Source organism: Babylonia areolata, chromosome 3 (assembly GCF_041734735.1).
Source record: "Babylonia areolata isolate BAREFJ2019XMU chromosome 3, ASM4173473v1, whole genome shotgun sequence".
NCBI lineage: Eukaryota > Metazoa > Mollusca > Gastropoda > Neogastropoda > Buccinidae > Babylonia > Babylonia areolata.
The window spans coordinates 25,209,202-25,225,122 of record NC_134878.1 but is presented as its reverse complement, the minus strand read 5'-3'; the positions used below and the strand labels follow the sequence as shown (position 1 = coordinate 25,225,122).

Sequence of the window (15,921 nt, the reverse complement as noted above, 5' to 3'; positions counted from 1 at the left end):
GACATCCGTACTTCGCCATGATTCTCCAAAGGCCATCTCTGCTAACAGTATCGAAGGCCTTGGTCAGATCGACATAGGTGGAGTAAAGGTCGGCGTTCTGTTCCTGACACTTCTCCTGGAGCTGCCTGGCAGCAAACACCATGTCGATAGTCCCGCGTTCTTTCCGGAAGCCACACTGGCTGTCTGGTAGGAGACCTTGCTCAAGGTGCGCTATGAGATGGTTGAGTAGCACTCTGGCCAGAGTCTTGCCTGCAACGGACAGCAGGGATATTCCACGATGGTTGTCACAGGCCTGACGATTTCCTTTGCGCTTGTACAGGTGTATGATGGAAGCGTCTTTGAAGTCCTGTGGAACTGCCTCATGCTGCCAGATGAGCTGGAATAGCTGATGAAGTTTCTCAGTCAGCGCCATACCACCTTCTTTGTAGACCTCAGCTGGAATGGAGTCTGAGCCAGGGGCTTTGCCATTGGATAGCAGACGGATATCTTTCTGGGTCTCCTCCAAAGTTGGAATGGCATCCAACGACTCACTGACTGGCACCTGGGGGAGTCGGTCGATGGCTTCATCATTGATGGTGGAAGGGCGGTTCAGTACACTGTCAAAGTGTTCAGCCCATCTCTCAAGGATCCCGTCCTTGTCAGTGAGTAGGGTAGAACCATCAGCACTGAGGAGTGGAGCAGATCCGGAGGTGGTGGGACTGTAGACTTCTTTCAGGCCGTTATAGAAGTTCTTCATGTCGTTCCTGTCTGCAAAGCCCTGGATCTCATCAGCTTTGTTGCTCAACCAGGAATCCTGCATCTGCCGCAACTTCGGCTGGATGGTGCTGAGTGTGCTCTTCAGTATGTCTTTCTTTGACTGTGACTTGGGATTTTCAATGTGGGCTCTGTAGGCTTGGCGTTTGTCTTCCAGCAGCTGCTTGATCTCAGTGCAGTTCTCATCAAACCAGTCTTTGTGCTTCCTGGCAGAAGGCCCCAGACACTCCATGGCAGTGTTGTGCACCGTCTCATGCAGTGCGCCCCATGCTGCCTCCACATTCTGGTTGTCCAGCACGGTGGACTCAAGGCGTTCCTCCAGGGTGTCAACAAACCTCTGCTTGATGTTGCCTAGCTACAGCTTGTTGACATTCAGGCGTTTGGGTGCTTTCATGCCCTGAGGCCGTCTCTTGGGCTGGATGCGGAGGTTAAGTTTGGAGACGACAAGACGGTGGTCTGTCCAGCACTCGGCGCCGCACATGGCCCTCGTGACTCGTACGCCTGTCCCTCTTTCTGACGATGACAAAGTTCGATGAGATGCCAATGCCCAGAGCAAGGATGCATCCATGACGTCCTGTTACGGGTAGGGAGGCAGAAGACGGTGTTTGTGAAAAGAAGGTCGTGCTTGGCACATGTCTGGAGAAGTAGTTGACCATTGCTGTTACAGTTGCCAACCCCATGCTTCCCAATCACGCCTTCCCAGGAGGTGCTGTCACAGCCAACTCTCGCGTTAAAGTCACCAAGAATGATGAGCTTGTCTGCGTTGGGAACAGTGGTGATGACAGCGTTCAGGTCCTCGTAGAACTTGTCTTGATCTCATCCGGTCCGGGTTGGTTATGGTGGGCACGTAGACGCTGACAATGGTGGTAAACTTCTTCCCGTTGCATAAAGGGAGTTTAATCGTCATCAGGCGATCGTTCACTCCTTTCGGGGGGCCAGCCAGCTTGCCAACGAGGGTTGTCTTCACTGCAAAGCCAACTCCAGCCTCACGTCTCTCTTCAGGTCTGTGACCACTCCAAAAGAAGGTGAAGCCTGCGCCTCGCTCACAGAGTTTGCCTTCTTCTGCCAGTCTGGTCTCACTTAAGGCAGCGATGTCGATGTTGTACCTGGCTAGTTCACTTGCAATGAGTGCTGTGCGTCTCTGTGGTCTGTCCGAGTCGCCTCTGTCCAGAAGTGTACGCACGTTCCATGTGGCAATGGTCAATGGAGGGTGCTCCTTGTTTTCTTCTTTGTTTCCTTTGTGTGTCGACCGCTTGAGTAGGGTCCCCGTCAGCAGCGGTATGCTGACTAGGGTGGTGTGGAGCAGGCAATGTTTAGGGCACCTTTTCTAGCCCCTTCCTCATGCCATGGAGGTGAGCAGTGCTGTCCTGAAGAGGGCTGCTCAGTCGCTCAGGGGGCTGCCGATCTCCACCGCTGCTCCAGTCGGTGTAAAAACGACCCTATGGCCTGAGCCGCCTGTGTGCAGGTCCGCGGCTACGACTGCCAGTGTACCCACACCTGTCACTCGCCTGTCGCCACAGGGCTTGGGGAAAATGATGGTATGGGATGAAGGATGACTGATGACTTGAGCGATGACTTTGTTTATAGTGAGGAGGAGTTGCGCACCGTCGACCTCACTCTCTTGTCCAAGACCGTCTGTATCCAGTGGCAAAACGAGGTCAAGATGACTGGAGATGGAAACGGATGCAGTGGATGACCAGGATGTCCTATGTGCCTCATCCTGCCCTCAGCACTCCACAGTGCTCTGCTGCAACCGCCTTCCTCTCCGTTGAACCATGAAGGTTTCTTCCGCAGAGTCCGCCGGATCCAGTCTTCACATGTTTGGGTAGACAAGCCCTGACTCACTGAGGGTTTGAGACCCGTCGGCTACCTTCACCTAGTTTAGCCAGCCTGTCAAAGCCGTTGCCCGGGGGTTGGGCGCTGCCGCATGCTAGCAGCTTCTAGGACCCATAAGTGAGAGCTGGGTGCTGATGGGGACCAACAGAGGACGAACCACTCCTGGAAGAGCGTGACAAGCCGCCTCTAGAGGTATTACCCCTCCCGTGCACCCCCTAGCCCCCAAACAAACAAACCAAAAAAAAATGTATATATTATACATGTGTGTGTGTGTGTGTGTGTGTGTGTGTGTGTGTGTGTGTGTGTGTGTGTGTGAAAATAGTCAATAAAAACGAAACGAAAATGTATGGGTTTTTTTCAAAATGCAACGAGCGGTAATTGCTCAGTACACACAACTGATTAATTGCCTTCTTTATTTTATGTATTACAAATTATCATAGTGTAACATCATTATCCGTGCTAAATCTTACAGCGGCAAAACGCTCTCTGTGTGTGTGTGTGTGTGTGTGTGTGTGTGTGTGTGTGTGTGTGTGTGTGTGTGTGTGTGTGTGTGTGTGTGAAAACAATCAATAAAAAGAATCGCCGAAAACATGAACAATCCATGCCGTGCAAACACTGACGCATAACCCCACCCCTCAAAACCATATGCCTTAAATAAATCATACAATTAATTAATATCTTTTTTTTTTACCTGTTTATATGTTGCTAATCGCATTACATTATATTGGTTATTAATGCTTAATCATACCGATTCAAATCTTTGTTGATTAGTCAAGTTCGCTTACTGTTATCATTAGCATTTCGTTCTAAGGATGTTTTTATTGTAATCTCAATTTTAAAGCAAAATTTCACCAATTATAATTATCCAACAGACACACACACACACACACACACGCACGCACGCACACACGCGCGCGCGCACGCACGCACGCACCACGCACACACACACTGGCACACACTGACACACACACACACACATGAACAGTTACTTTTCCCTCTCCAGTAGCCGTCTTTCCCCCCCTATCTTTGTCAAATAACACTTATGGCTAAAAGACGCTAAACTGAAGAAGAAGACAACAACAACAACAACAACAACAACACACACACACACACACACACACACACACGTACGTGTGTGTGTGTACGGGGAGTATCGACACGGGGGAGTATCGATACGCTCCCGCTGTGGAGTGAGCCAGATGTACTCAAGTTAGGTACAGGTACAGTATTTGGGGCAAAAATTAAGCATTGCGGCCTTTCCACACCCCTTCTTAGTGAAGAAGTTTGGTTTTAGGGATTGCGACGAAAAATGGTGGAAAGCCTGAAATTTGCAGATCGTTGATCGGAATTTGTTCATGTCACTGAGACTGAGAAATATTTAATTCTGAATTCCGTTATTTCGTTTGATCTAATCATAATTCATATTATTGCAGTTAGGTGAAAATCAGGATGACCTGACTTTCATCAACTGATGCTTCGCCACTGAAGTTTTTTTTCTTAAAAAAAAAATAAAAAAAATAATCGTCAAAATAATTATGTGAAGGAAGAAAATGTGGTGCGGTGAGAAGTATATACTGGATTTGGTAATATATATATATATATATATATATATATATATATATATATATATATATATATATATATATATATATATATATATGATAGTCAGTCGTGTCCGACTATGACCATCAGAACAGCAGAGGAGTCAACTGCTGTTCCGACTATCTGGGCTAGAATTTGATTATAGTGGAGAGTGCCTTGCCCAAGTTACATCCCCACTCTCTCGGCCAAGAGGGTTTTAGGACAGTCGGCGTTAGGATGGTTCCCAAAGGCCAACTAGCCCACAAGGCTGCAGCACTAAGAGCCAGTGCAATTTTGCCTCCTAGGTGGATTTGGTAATAGTTAATGATGAAAACAAAATATCAGATATAGAACACCTAGCCCCTATAGGTAAACATGACCATGAAGTGCTTATGTTCTCACCGTACTTAGGTGATGACCAGGAATATGAAGAACCCAAGCAATCATATAACTTTAAGAAAGGGAACTTTAAACAAATGAGAGAAGAAATAAAGATGATAGACTGGCAAAAAACAAAAGAACTCATTGTAGAACAATGTTGGAAAGAAATAAAAACCACTCTACATTCTACAATAGAAAAAAAAATGTCCCAGAGCAAATCACCAAAAATAATAAACAGAAACCAATGTCGATGAATGCAAATACATTGAAATTTGTAAAGAAAAAAAAGAAAAAAAGAAAAAGAAATGTAATTTGTACCAAAAGTTCCTAGTTACCAAACAAAGGAGAGACTACCCAAAATATATGTAATAAAAAAAATTAAAAAAAGCAAAAAAAAGAATTTGAAAAGAAACTGTCACATGAATGTGATTTTGCTGTCAAAGACCTTTTGAACATAAAAAAAGACTGTATGAAAAAAAAGAGGACTGGATCCAGATGGGAAGAAAAGAACCAGACTTACCCCCTTCATTCAGATGTTGATGAAAAATGTTGAAGAAGATGATGATGCAGTCAAATGTACTGAGACAGTGTTTGAGAGAAAGGGAGATGCTTACTTAGCCTAGCAGATTGCTGGTATACACCATGTTCACAAGCATTGGGATGAAACAAAGAAATGGGCCATAGAAGCAACAAAGATGTAACCCCAAAACTCCTTTCTGTTGGACACTTGTGGTCAGATCTTCAAGTCCCGTCTTACAGAACTCAGGGACAACTGTAGCAGAACCCAGAAGATAAAAACATTGACGAGGCTATCAAAGTAGTGAAGACAGCACATGAGGCATACAGAGTGTTCGAAAAGGTTCAGGATTTGAATGAGAAGGAAAGAAATGATCCTCAAAACATTTCTGGATATTTTGGACAGATGGAGATTGTTTTGATCCTCCTGTTTTGGAGTTATACCCACATTTTCAGTCTAAGGCTAACCTGCACAGATTTTTGTCTGGCAACGATAGCTTCCTAGCACCATTTGCCTCAGAACTGAACGAGGATGAAAAAGGGTGGCTAGCATCACTGAAAAGAATGCTTTCGGTTGCTTGAAAGAAGTGGAAAACCTGAAAATGATGTTTTCATTAAGTGGTATGGGATTCACAGATACACGAACACACTTCTTTCTGAGTGAAGACAACATCCATCGATTTGAGAAGAAGTTGAATAACTGGTTTGGGGAAGAGGATGAGGCAGCCAGAGAGCCTGAGCACCTCAGCCCAAAAGAGCGATTGCGAGTGGTGACAAAGCTGGGAGGCAAATCTCTGTACAGCGTGATGATGAACTGTGGCCATGGCCAGGCAGGGCAGGAAGGTGCTGAAAAGATCTGGTCTTTTGCAGCATTCAGTTTGAAAAATGAAATTCAAAGAATGAAAAATCAGAGATCAAAGGTCAAGAATCTTGACATGGCGTTGGCATCAGCTCTGACTCTGGTGAGCTGTCATGATAAAGAGTTCCCCGGAACTGACCAGAGCACCATCTTGAGATGGTCCAGGGAATTGTTCCAAATGACAAATAAACCTGATCAATGTGACAGTCTGGAGTTGAAGGAAGCAGTTCGACTGGCCAAGAACGCTTTCACTATCTTACGACGACAGAATAACAAGAGGAACAATCCCATATTTTTCTTGACAAATAAACCAGGCATCAGCAAAGTAATTTCCAAGACCAGACTTCAGGCACTGTGTGGCAAGCAGAATGAAAGAATGGTCAGCAAGTTCTTGAGGGATCCAAAAGCTGCAGACACAGTTGAATGATTGAGTGGAGTTTTGATGAATAACGGAACTGTGGTGAAAATCATGCTGGGAAGGCAAACTGACATATCTATCTCGCTGTTTGTTCGAGAGGGCAGACAGTCATTGTGGAACAGAAGAGTCAGTTTTGAATTGGGTGTGGGTTTTGGGGGTTCCAGTGGCCTGTGATGTCAAACTGGCACCAGCAAACCTCAACCAAGCACGTCAGGATGCCCCTGAAGAAAATGCAGGCACCAGGAGGAAGGCCGAGGATCAGGAGCAGAAGAAGACTGGGCGACGCTAGACAGAATCATTCCCAGAAGCAAAGAAAGAAAACCACAGGAGGTGTGTCATATTACACAGCTCCTTCGCCCCCCACCCCTTACTTTACTGTCTTGGTAAAGAATGTCAGAAAAAAATTATGGGGACGTAGGAGTGTTAGGGTTGAGGATGTATATGTGTGTATGATTAACTGCACAGTTTGAAAATTCCTTTCTTGTTTTGAAGCAGATATCCCACACAGTTGGGTCTTAGGACTACCATTTCCAAATATCAAACACAAAAGTTCAAAACCTTTTTTTATTTATTTTTATTTTTTGTTTTACATTGTACATTATTTTGCTGGAAACTGGGTGAATATCAAAATATCCATCTTTGCTCTAAAAATTGTCTCACCTTGGTTCCTTAATTCCCAAGGGAGTCATGGGGGTGTCTGATATCTTCCCTAGGTTTTTTGATTGTGGCCACAGGTCTGGGTCTAGAGCTGTGAATATTTCCCTGGTCCATTCCTCAGTGTTGTTGGTCCATCTTTTTTGCTGTCTTCCCCAGCGTTTTTTCCCTGGACTATAAATAGTGTGATGGCAGGACAGTTTGGCAAGGCCATTTGATCTTATGACATTTCACCTCAGTTTTCTCCTTTTGACTGTTGTCAGCAGATGTTCATGTGGACCAGTGTGGTGTTGAAAGATCCTGTGGGCTTGGTTGTTTGTGATGTGATCTGTCCAAAAAATGACGAGGATCTTTTAGTGTTAAGTATTCACTGCTCTGGTTTTCATTAAGAGTTCAGCTGTTAGTGCCCATGATTCACATTCATACGAATTGAAAGTAAGTGGAGTATTCTGACCTTTGACTTCATAGACATGTTGCTGTTCTTCCCCACAAGTGTCATAGCTTGGACAATGCCACTGTTGTCTGAGCACTTTTTGCCAGTTCTTCTGTCTTTGATCGCTCATCATTGATGATGGACTCTGGGTATTTGAACTGACTGCATCGTGTTCCTGTCCCTGCGCTGTAATCCCTGTGGAAATATTATCTTAGTTTGTCATTAGCTTGGTTTCTGTGGCATTGATCTCCATCCCAAACCAGAACTTTGAGTATGTTTCTATAAGTCAGGTTCTACTAGTTCAGCTTAATCTCCAACCACTCTGTTTATGTTGTGGCGAATCGAGTTAGTATGGTCAGCCCTCCAATGCTCACAAAGCCCATTTGGTCTCCTAAAGCTTCCATCCTGGTTCATTCTAGGAATGTACTGAAGAGCATAGGGGAAAAGGATACAGCCTTGTTGCACACCAATTCTGACTGGAAACCATGCAGTCCCCTATGGTCACTTTGTTGTTGAGCTGCTGAATGGTGTTGATCAGCTTCTGTTCAGCAACAATAGCACATCATGTCATAAAACCAGCTGCATTCATACCGGCATAAAAAATGTTTCTGTTGATACTGGGTAAAAATAAGCTGCAAAAATTGTTCATTTTATAACAAAGACAATGCACTTCAGAACATTCTACAACGTTAGTTAGAGTCCAGTCAACCACACATTTCCAAATCAGGACTGCCCAACTAAAACACACCGCAAAACAACGCAATCCATGACAAATTATCTTAACCAACGTCTGTTGTCTTTGGCATGAAACAAGTAGATCTACATATTTTTCAACTGTAAAACTTTGTGTTGGAAAACACAAAGGGGATTTTATTTGTTATTTATTACTTGATATTTGTGAAATGTTGTTTTGAAAGAACACAGTCCAGAAATGTCATGGAAGAGAAATAAATGAACCATTGGCAGAAATGAGTGAAGGTGGTAGTAATCAAACGATCAAAGAAAAGTGATACAGTGAATGGAATATTGCCATTGGGGAATGGTAGAACACTCTTGTAAGAAGATCACCAATGGTGAAACAAATGTTACTTGTAAGACTGTGGCTTACAGACGCTGGTTTTCAGTGTGCCAAACGCCTGCTGCACACAGGACCTCAGTTTATCGTATCATCCAATGACTAGAAGCTCAGTTTGATTTTCCATTCAAACTTGGGGGAAAAGGGCAAGACTGGGAATTGAACTCGGATCCTCACGGACATGTATTGGCAGGTAAGCGTCTTGACCATTCTTCCACCTTGCTTTTTAAGGTCTGAGGTCAAAAGCTGAAGGTCATGCTAAGGTGCTATTCAAAACATGTCCCAGTGCGAGGATGGTATATTTTTCTGATGATGTTTTTTAATTTTTTCCATAATAAAACTTGTGTATGATCATTGATTGCATTTTTTGGTTTTTGTCCGTGTAATTCTCTCACTCTCTGTCTCTCTCTTTGCTTGTAGGTATGCATTCCAAGGTAAAGAAAGAGATGATTTCTTGGAATTTTAATGCATAATCAATGTCCTTCATTTGTAGCAATGCAGTTCAGTGTCAAGACTTTACCTGTTTGAATCATGACTCAGTCCTAAGTTTAATGATGGATCTCTCCTTTCCCATGGCAGCACATAAGTGACCTTGACCTTCAAGAGCACATAATGCTGCTGATGTTCATGGCTGATCCAAGTTCCAGTGGTGTCCACTGACTTGTTACTATTGGAAGCAAGCAAGCAAAGCACTTAAGGGGTGAGGAGGGGGAGATAAATTACTTCCCCCCCCCCCCCCCCCAGTTTACTGGTTAAGGTCAGTGCATTCCAGTTTTTGAGAACTCTTCAGATTACAGCTGAGTGTTGAATTTCGTAATTTCGTTAGTTGCTCAAATAATGTTTGTGATCTAAAAGAAATGATAAGAAGAAAGGCTACTGAGCGTGCATGCTCACTCATACACATGCACACGCAGTACACACACTAGCATGTCAACATAGTTACCCCCAAAGTAAACGTCCAGACAGAATTTCCTTTTCAATTTGTAATGGCAAAACAGTGAGACTGAGCAGCCAATGTTTACAAGGTGATGACATCAGCACACAAACATATATATATGTATATATATATATATATATATATTTGTCTGTCTTGTCTCAGGTAGACAGATGGTGCCGGTGCTTCTTGAGTGGTCTGCAAGGTCTCTCTGCTCCTCTGCTGATGAAGAATCTTTAGCGTTCCTAAATTCACTGCAGAGAAAAATGGTGGGTGCGCTTTTACCACCTCGACCATACAAACCTGGAATCCACTGCCTTTTTCAGTCTGTCTCAGTCCCTCACTCACATCCTTTCAAAACAAATGAAAAAAATATTCTTTTTCAAGCAGTCTTTACATAATCAAGGCACTCCATTCCATATATGTATTCTGTGTATCAATATCCTTTTTTTTCATGCATGTGTGCGCGCCAGCATAAGCACACGTGCACGTGTGTGTATGAGAGTGGGTTTTTTGTGTGCTTTGTGTCTGACGGGCATGTTAATGTAAAGCACTTTGAGACTTTTGAAAGTGCAATATAAATGTTCTATTATTGTTATCATTATAGTGGCCTATATGATGATAGTCAGTCGTGACCATCAGAACAGCAGAGGAGGCAACTGCTGTTCCGACTATTTGGGCTAGAATTTGATTATAGTGGAGAGTGTCTTGCCCAAGTACATCCCCACTCTCTCGGCCAAGAGGGTTTTAGGACAGTTGGCACTGGGATGGTTCCCAAAGGCCAGCTATCCCACAAGGCTGCAGCACTAAGAGACAGTGCAATTTTAGTGGCTTTTATGTCCATAGGCACAGTGATTTCATGTCCACTGTGTCTAGCACTCCGCACTGGAAGGTGGGGCCCAATCCTCTCCTTGCCGTTCCCAAAGTCAGGCACCCATTCACACCTGGGTGGAGTGAGGACAATCAGAGGACAGTGCCTTTCCCAAGGACACTACACCATGCTGAAGCAGGGCCTGAAACGCTGATCACTGGTGAACACCGGAAGTCAAGTAAGGACAATCAGAGGACAGTGCCTTTCCCAAGGACACTACACCATGCTGAAACAGGGCCTGAAACCCTGATCACTGCTGAACACCGGAAGTCACAGAAGTCCAATGCCTGCCAGTTCTGTGCATTTTGGATCTGCAATACAACACAGCACAGCAATACAACACAGTACAAAACAATACAAGATGGTCTTCAATCATGATGCTTCCCCATGTCCAGTATTCTTCTCACTGTTATAGTGACCATTAGTCAAGGTACTTAACTCACTCCGGACGATTAGTTCTCTCCCTTGCTCTTCCCAACAGACGACCCATTTGTTAGGGTTAGGAAAAAAATCACAAAAAATACAAAACATACAATAAGTGAATGAAACTCACTGTACTTGGCCCACTGACCCCTCTCCTCATGTTGTGTGAATGCCCACCCCCTCCCTTTTCACTGCTCTCAGAAGCTGAATCACTTCTTGCTGGTTGCTTTCTTCACTGCAGATACTTTATTCAACGTCTTCATCATCCACATCAATGTCAAAACCTTCAGTTTGAAGCATTTCAATCACTTCAGCAGTGGTAATAGCCGCTGTCGTGATCTAGTTTGCTCCAAAAATTTCCACTTATATCACCTGCTACACCATTTTCAATACGTATGCAGATTAGCTTGTCATGTGGTGTCCTGAACTCGATGGCTCGCTGTGGAGTGTGTAACTGTGTTGTTACAGAATCGCATGAAGAAGCTTTCCATTCGACCCTTGACAAGTTCGCAATGCCTGGTGTAGCTGCGATTGTTATGCTACCCCATGAGGAAAACATGGAAAAATTTTTAATCATTGAAACCGCTATAGCTTTCCATCGTCCGGAACGCTACCTTACGTCAGGAACGCTATAGCATTCCATCGTCTGGAGTGAGTTAATATTACTGTCACTGTGTTGGGGGGTGGAGTGAGCAACAACCACAACCAAAAATGTGACAGGATCTACACAGTGCTTCTGACAAGTGAAAAATCTTATCGGGTCCCGGGACACTCTACACACACAAACACACAGTGTGAATCATTGATATCACAGTGATTCATTAATTTAATGTTCATGTAGGAGTCAAAACTGAACATGTGTATCATGCCTTCCCCCTCCCCCCCAGCCCTTCCCCTCCCACTGAGTGGCACCACTGTCCTCCGTCCCAACACTGCTGCCTTCAGTTTCAAGACTCCGGCGCTGTCAGCCCTTTCACCACCACATCCAGTTTCTCCGTGAACTGCTCGAAAGAGAAGAGCTCCTCCACCCTCCTCTTCCCCTTCTCCCCCATCCTCCCCACCAGAGTGGGATCATCCACAAACTTCTGCATTGCAGCAGCAAAAGCCTCAGGCTCTGGTGGGCACAGGAAGCCGGTGTGGTCATCAGCGATGGTCTCTAAGGGACCTCCGCTGGCCACCGCTATGACTGGGCGCCGCATGCACATGGCTTCTATGGGGACGATGCCGAAGTGTTCCCTGTCCGGCGTGTACAGCAGGCAGGAGCAGGCGTGGAGGAGGGATAGTTTCTGGGCGTCAGAGAACGAGCGCAGGAAGGTGACATGGTTGCCCAGGTCAAGGTCGGCGGCGAGGCATTTGAGCTCCTGGTAGTGGTCCACGTTTTCTCGCACTCTGTCGTCATAGCCCCCTGCCATCACCAGGTGTCCCACTTTCTTCTCTGCCCGCAGCAGTCCTGAAGAACAACATTCAAGAATAATTCATCTTGAAAAGAGAAATTGTTCAAATGTTTGCTGACAAAAAAAGCAACATTAAACACAGTTTTCAGTCTCATTTTCAGTTTCTGAACGAGGCATCAATTTGTTTAGACAAATCCATTTCCACTACGCCACATCTGCTAGGCAGATGCCTGACCAGCAGCATAACCCAATGCACGGTCAGGCCTTGAGTGCATGCATACATATTTGTGTACAGAGCAGAGTGGATTTCTTCAACAGTATTTTGCCAGAGGACAACCCTTTTGTTGCTGTGGGTTCTTTCTCTGTGCACCAAGTGCATGCGTCACGTGGGATCGCGGTTTAACACCTCAGGATTCCAACCCAGACCCTCACAGACACCTTACGGGCAGATAAGTGTCTGAACTATTCTGTCACCTTACTCCTCATGAACTTGCTGAAGGAGCATGACATTGGAGCAGAGACCTGGAGGTAATACTCCCAACAAGGAAGCAAGTGTCCACAAGTTCAAATCCCACACTGACCAGGATTTTCACCCCCCCCCACCCCCCACTAGACCTTGTGGTGAGGCGGTGGTCTTGGTGATTGTCTTTCAGATGAGATGGTAAACCAGTTGCGTCATGTGCAGCATGCTCTTAAAACACAGTGGTTCTTTTAGCCTATAGCAAGAAAATGTTGTCCTTGGCAATGGGGAGCAGCCTGAATTTCTCACAGAGAAATCTGTTGTGACAAAAAAAGTAATGCAATACAAGCAAACTGCTATCTTGAACAAAACAACAACAACAAAAAATATGCATCATGATCTTGCTGAATGAACACTGTATCATACAATTATTTTTTCTCTATTGCTCTCATGTCACAACAGATTTCTCCATGTGAAATTCAAGCTGCTCTCCCAGGGAGAGTTCATCATTACAGTGTAGCGCCACCCTTTTTAATTCTCTCTTCTTTTTTTTTTTCTGTCTGTAAATGTATCCTGTGTACCATAAAACTGGAGTGCACACACAGACACACACACTTCAACAAGTCAAAGTTATTCCACACCAAACACCTCTCAGACCTACCAAAAGCCCTGATGGCCAGAGCAAGGTTTTTCTTTCTCTCATAGCGGTTGATGGACAGAAAGACAAGCTTCTCTCCACTGGGGATTAAGTCGTCAGAAGCCGGCTGGGCAGGTTTCTGGAAGGCAGAGAAGTCTGGGATGGGGTACAGCACTTCTGGCGTCATGTGTTGCAGAGACGTGAATGTCTGGTGGAAAATGCCAGCTGAAACAATCCACCATGTGGACAATCAGTACTCCGAAAACTTTCATGAATGTACATATATCTCATAATTTTCAAATTACAAAAAAATAAGACGACAGTTTTTATGTCAGATTACTCAGAAAACTTTCATGAATATTTATTATAATTTTAAAATGTAGACTAAAAGAGTTATAATATTAGATGACTCAGAATTATATATATATATATACACACATACACACACACACACACACACACACACACATATGCAAAGTCAGCTGCTTGGCTCACCAAGACTTGACACAGCGACTGACCGACATGGTCTAGCAGACGTCGGATGGAATCAAACACCACCCAACACATCACTGACCTACAGCTGGAACGAAGGCATGACACGCCCAGTGTCCACGAGGGCCTGGGTTTGAATTCCAGTCTCACCCTTTCTCCAAAGTTTGACTGAAAGTCAAACTGCCTAGTCATCCAGATGAGACGATAAACTGAGGTCCTGTGTGCAGCACGCACTTGGCACTGAAAAAGAACCCATGGCAACAAAAGCGTTATCCTCTGGCAAAATTCTGTAGGAAAAATCCACTCTGATATGTGCTCAAGGTCTGACTTATGGGTAGGGTTATGCTGCTGGTCAGGTATATGCCTAGCAGATATGCAGCTCATATGGATTTGTCCGAATGCAGTGACGCCTTCATGACAAACTGAAACTGAAACTACCTGTAAATTTACTGTTCACCAGGATGCAGTCAGCCATGCCTGTGGTACGTTCTTCCAACCAATCAATTGGCGCTCGATAGAAACGTTTGAGAGCAGTGGTTCTAGCAGTCAACAGCAGGTCGGGAAAATGGCAGTAGAAGAGAATTTTGCGTCCGGACCACTTCAGTACGGGAATGCACGCGGATATCTGGTGGACAGAAAATAACACAGGATTTCTAAGAGAGTTTGTGATTTGTTTTTCTACCAAAAGTACCTATACAGAGATTCGGAAATGGATAGGTGGATTCTCAGCCAACAAAATTTTGTTATTCTCCATGTGGTGTGTGTGTGTGTGTGTGTGTGTGTGTGTGTGTGTGTGTGTGTGTGTCTATACACTTGTGTTTGTGAGAGAAAGAGGAGGGTAGGGGGGAGGTGTGACCAGTTTTCAATTTTTCAATGTTACTTCTCACTTTAGTGAAAATTGTAAGTATGAAAATAAGATGAATAAAAAATAATAGTTTTTTTTCAAAAAGAAAAATCCATTTGCGTCAATATTTGTAGCATGCACTTGCATATAAAAGTTTAGATTGTGTTCTGATAATTCCACAACAACCCCCACTCCCAAATCACTCCCTCTCCACTCCATAAAAAAACAATAACAACAAATCAGACCCCCCTCACCCTCATCACCTTCCCCCCCCATTCCCCCCCCCCAACTGTTATTTCAAAAGATGTTATGACACAAAAACTGATGCATGTACAAACATGATTATAATGAAACATACCAATTAAAATGTCAGCAGACCAGTCAACCAACATGCAAATCAATCAATATTCAGTTTTCAGTTTCAAGGTGTCAGAGCATGTGGACAGATGCATGTATGCTACACCACATCTGTCTCTGGACCTTGCAATTGGAATGAACTTCCTCTTTCGCTTCGTCAAGTCTCCACACTCAGCTCTTTCAAGTCTGGCCTTAAAACCCACCTCTTCCCAAAATAGCCTCCCTTGCCTGCCTCTTCCTTGTCTTTAGTTTCTACAGTTTTAGAGTTATGCATGCGTGTGAATGACTGGTGCGAAAGCGCTTTGATTTGTCTATGCACGAGATTCAGTGCTATATAAATACCATTGTTATTATTATTATTATCTGCTGGGAAGAACAAAAGGAGCAGATGCCTGATCCATGCATAATCTGACCCGCAGATCAGGCCCTGAGAGCCCATCCAAGGTTTGTGTGAAATATCAACATAAAAGTGACAAAATAATTAGATAAAATAAGTAAAAATATACTAAAGCATAGTGAATGGAAAGTACAATACTGTGATTAAAACAGTGGTCATACTGACCTGGTCACAGAAGATGAGATCAATGGGGTGACCACTGAAAAAGACAAGAAAGGCGGCGACATAGATCATGCGAATGTAGGCGCACAAGGCTTGGCATCGTCCTAGCACGCTGCGCGGAAGCCAGTCTCCCACTGCAACTACCTGCAAATCAAAACAACAATGAATAGGATTGACTGTTTTCTTGTTAGAGTGTATTGTAATGTTTTAACTGTTGTTTTTTTGTGTGACAAAGGATTGTCTGTTAGAAATTATGACTGTTCTCTCTCGGGAAAGCATGTTGCTACAGTGATAATGCCACCAATTTTTGTTCCTCTTTTTCTGCTTGCAGTTGTATTTACATTCTTATCAAGGTGAGACTATTGAACAGAATTTGGCCATGAACAACCTTTCGTTGCCATGGATTCTTTTATGTGTGCTAAGTACATGCTGCACACAGGACCT

The 15,921-nt window shown here is 44.2% G+C and overlaps 1 protein-coding gene across 1 annotated transcript in view; it reads right to left on the bottom strand.

The window, feature by feature from the left end:
- Positions 1-8,954: 8,954 nt before the first annotated feature.
- LOC143279882 (alpha-1,3/1,6-mannosyltransferase ALG2-like) overlaps positions 8,955-15,921 on the bottom strand; it is a 7,630-nt gene continuing 663 nt past the window's right edge. The window contains exons 2-5 of the mRNA XM_076584173.1: positions 15,481-15,621; positions 14,156-14,342; positions 13,250-13,450; positions 8,955-12,184 (exon numbers count right to left, since the gene is read on the bottom strand). Of these exons, the coding sequence (XP_076440288.1) occupies positions 11,682-12,184; positions 13,250-13,450; positions 14,156-14,342; positions 15,481-15,621 (1,032 nt within the window). The 3' untranslated portion in view covers positions 8,955-11,681. The remainder of the gene's footprint in view (positions 12,185-13,249; positions 13,451-14,155; positions 14,343-15,480; positions 15,622-15,921) is intronic.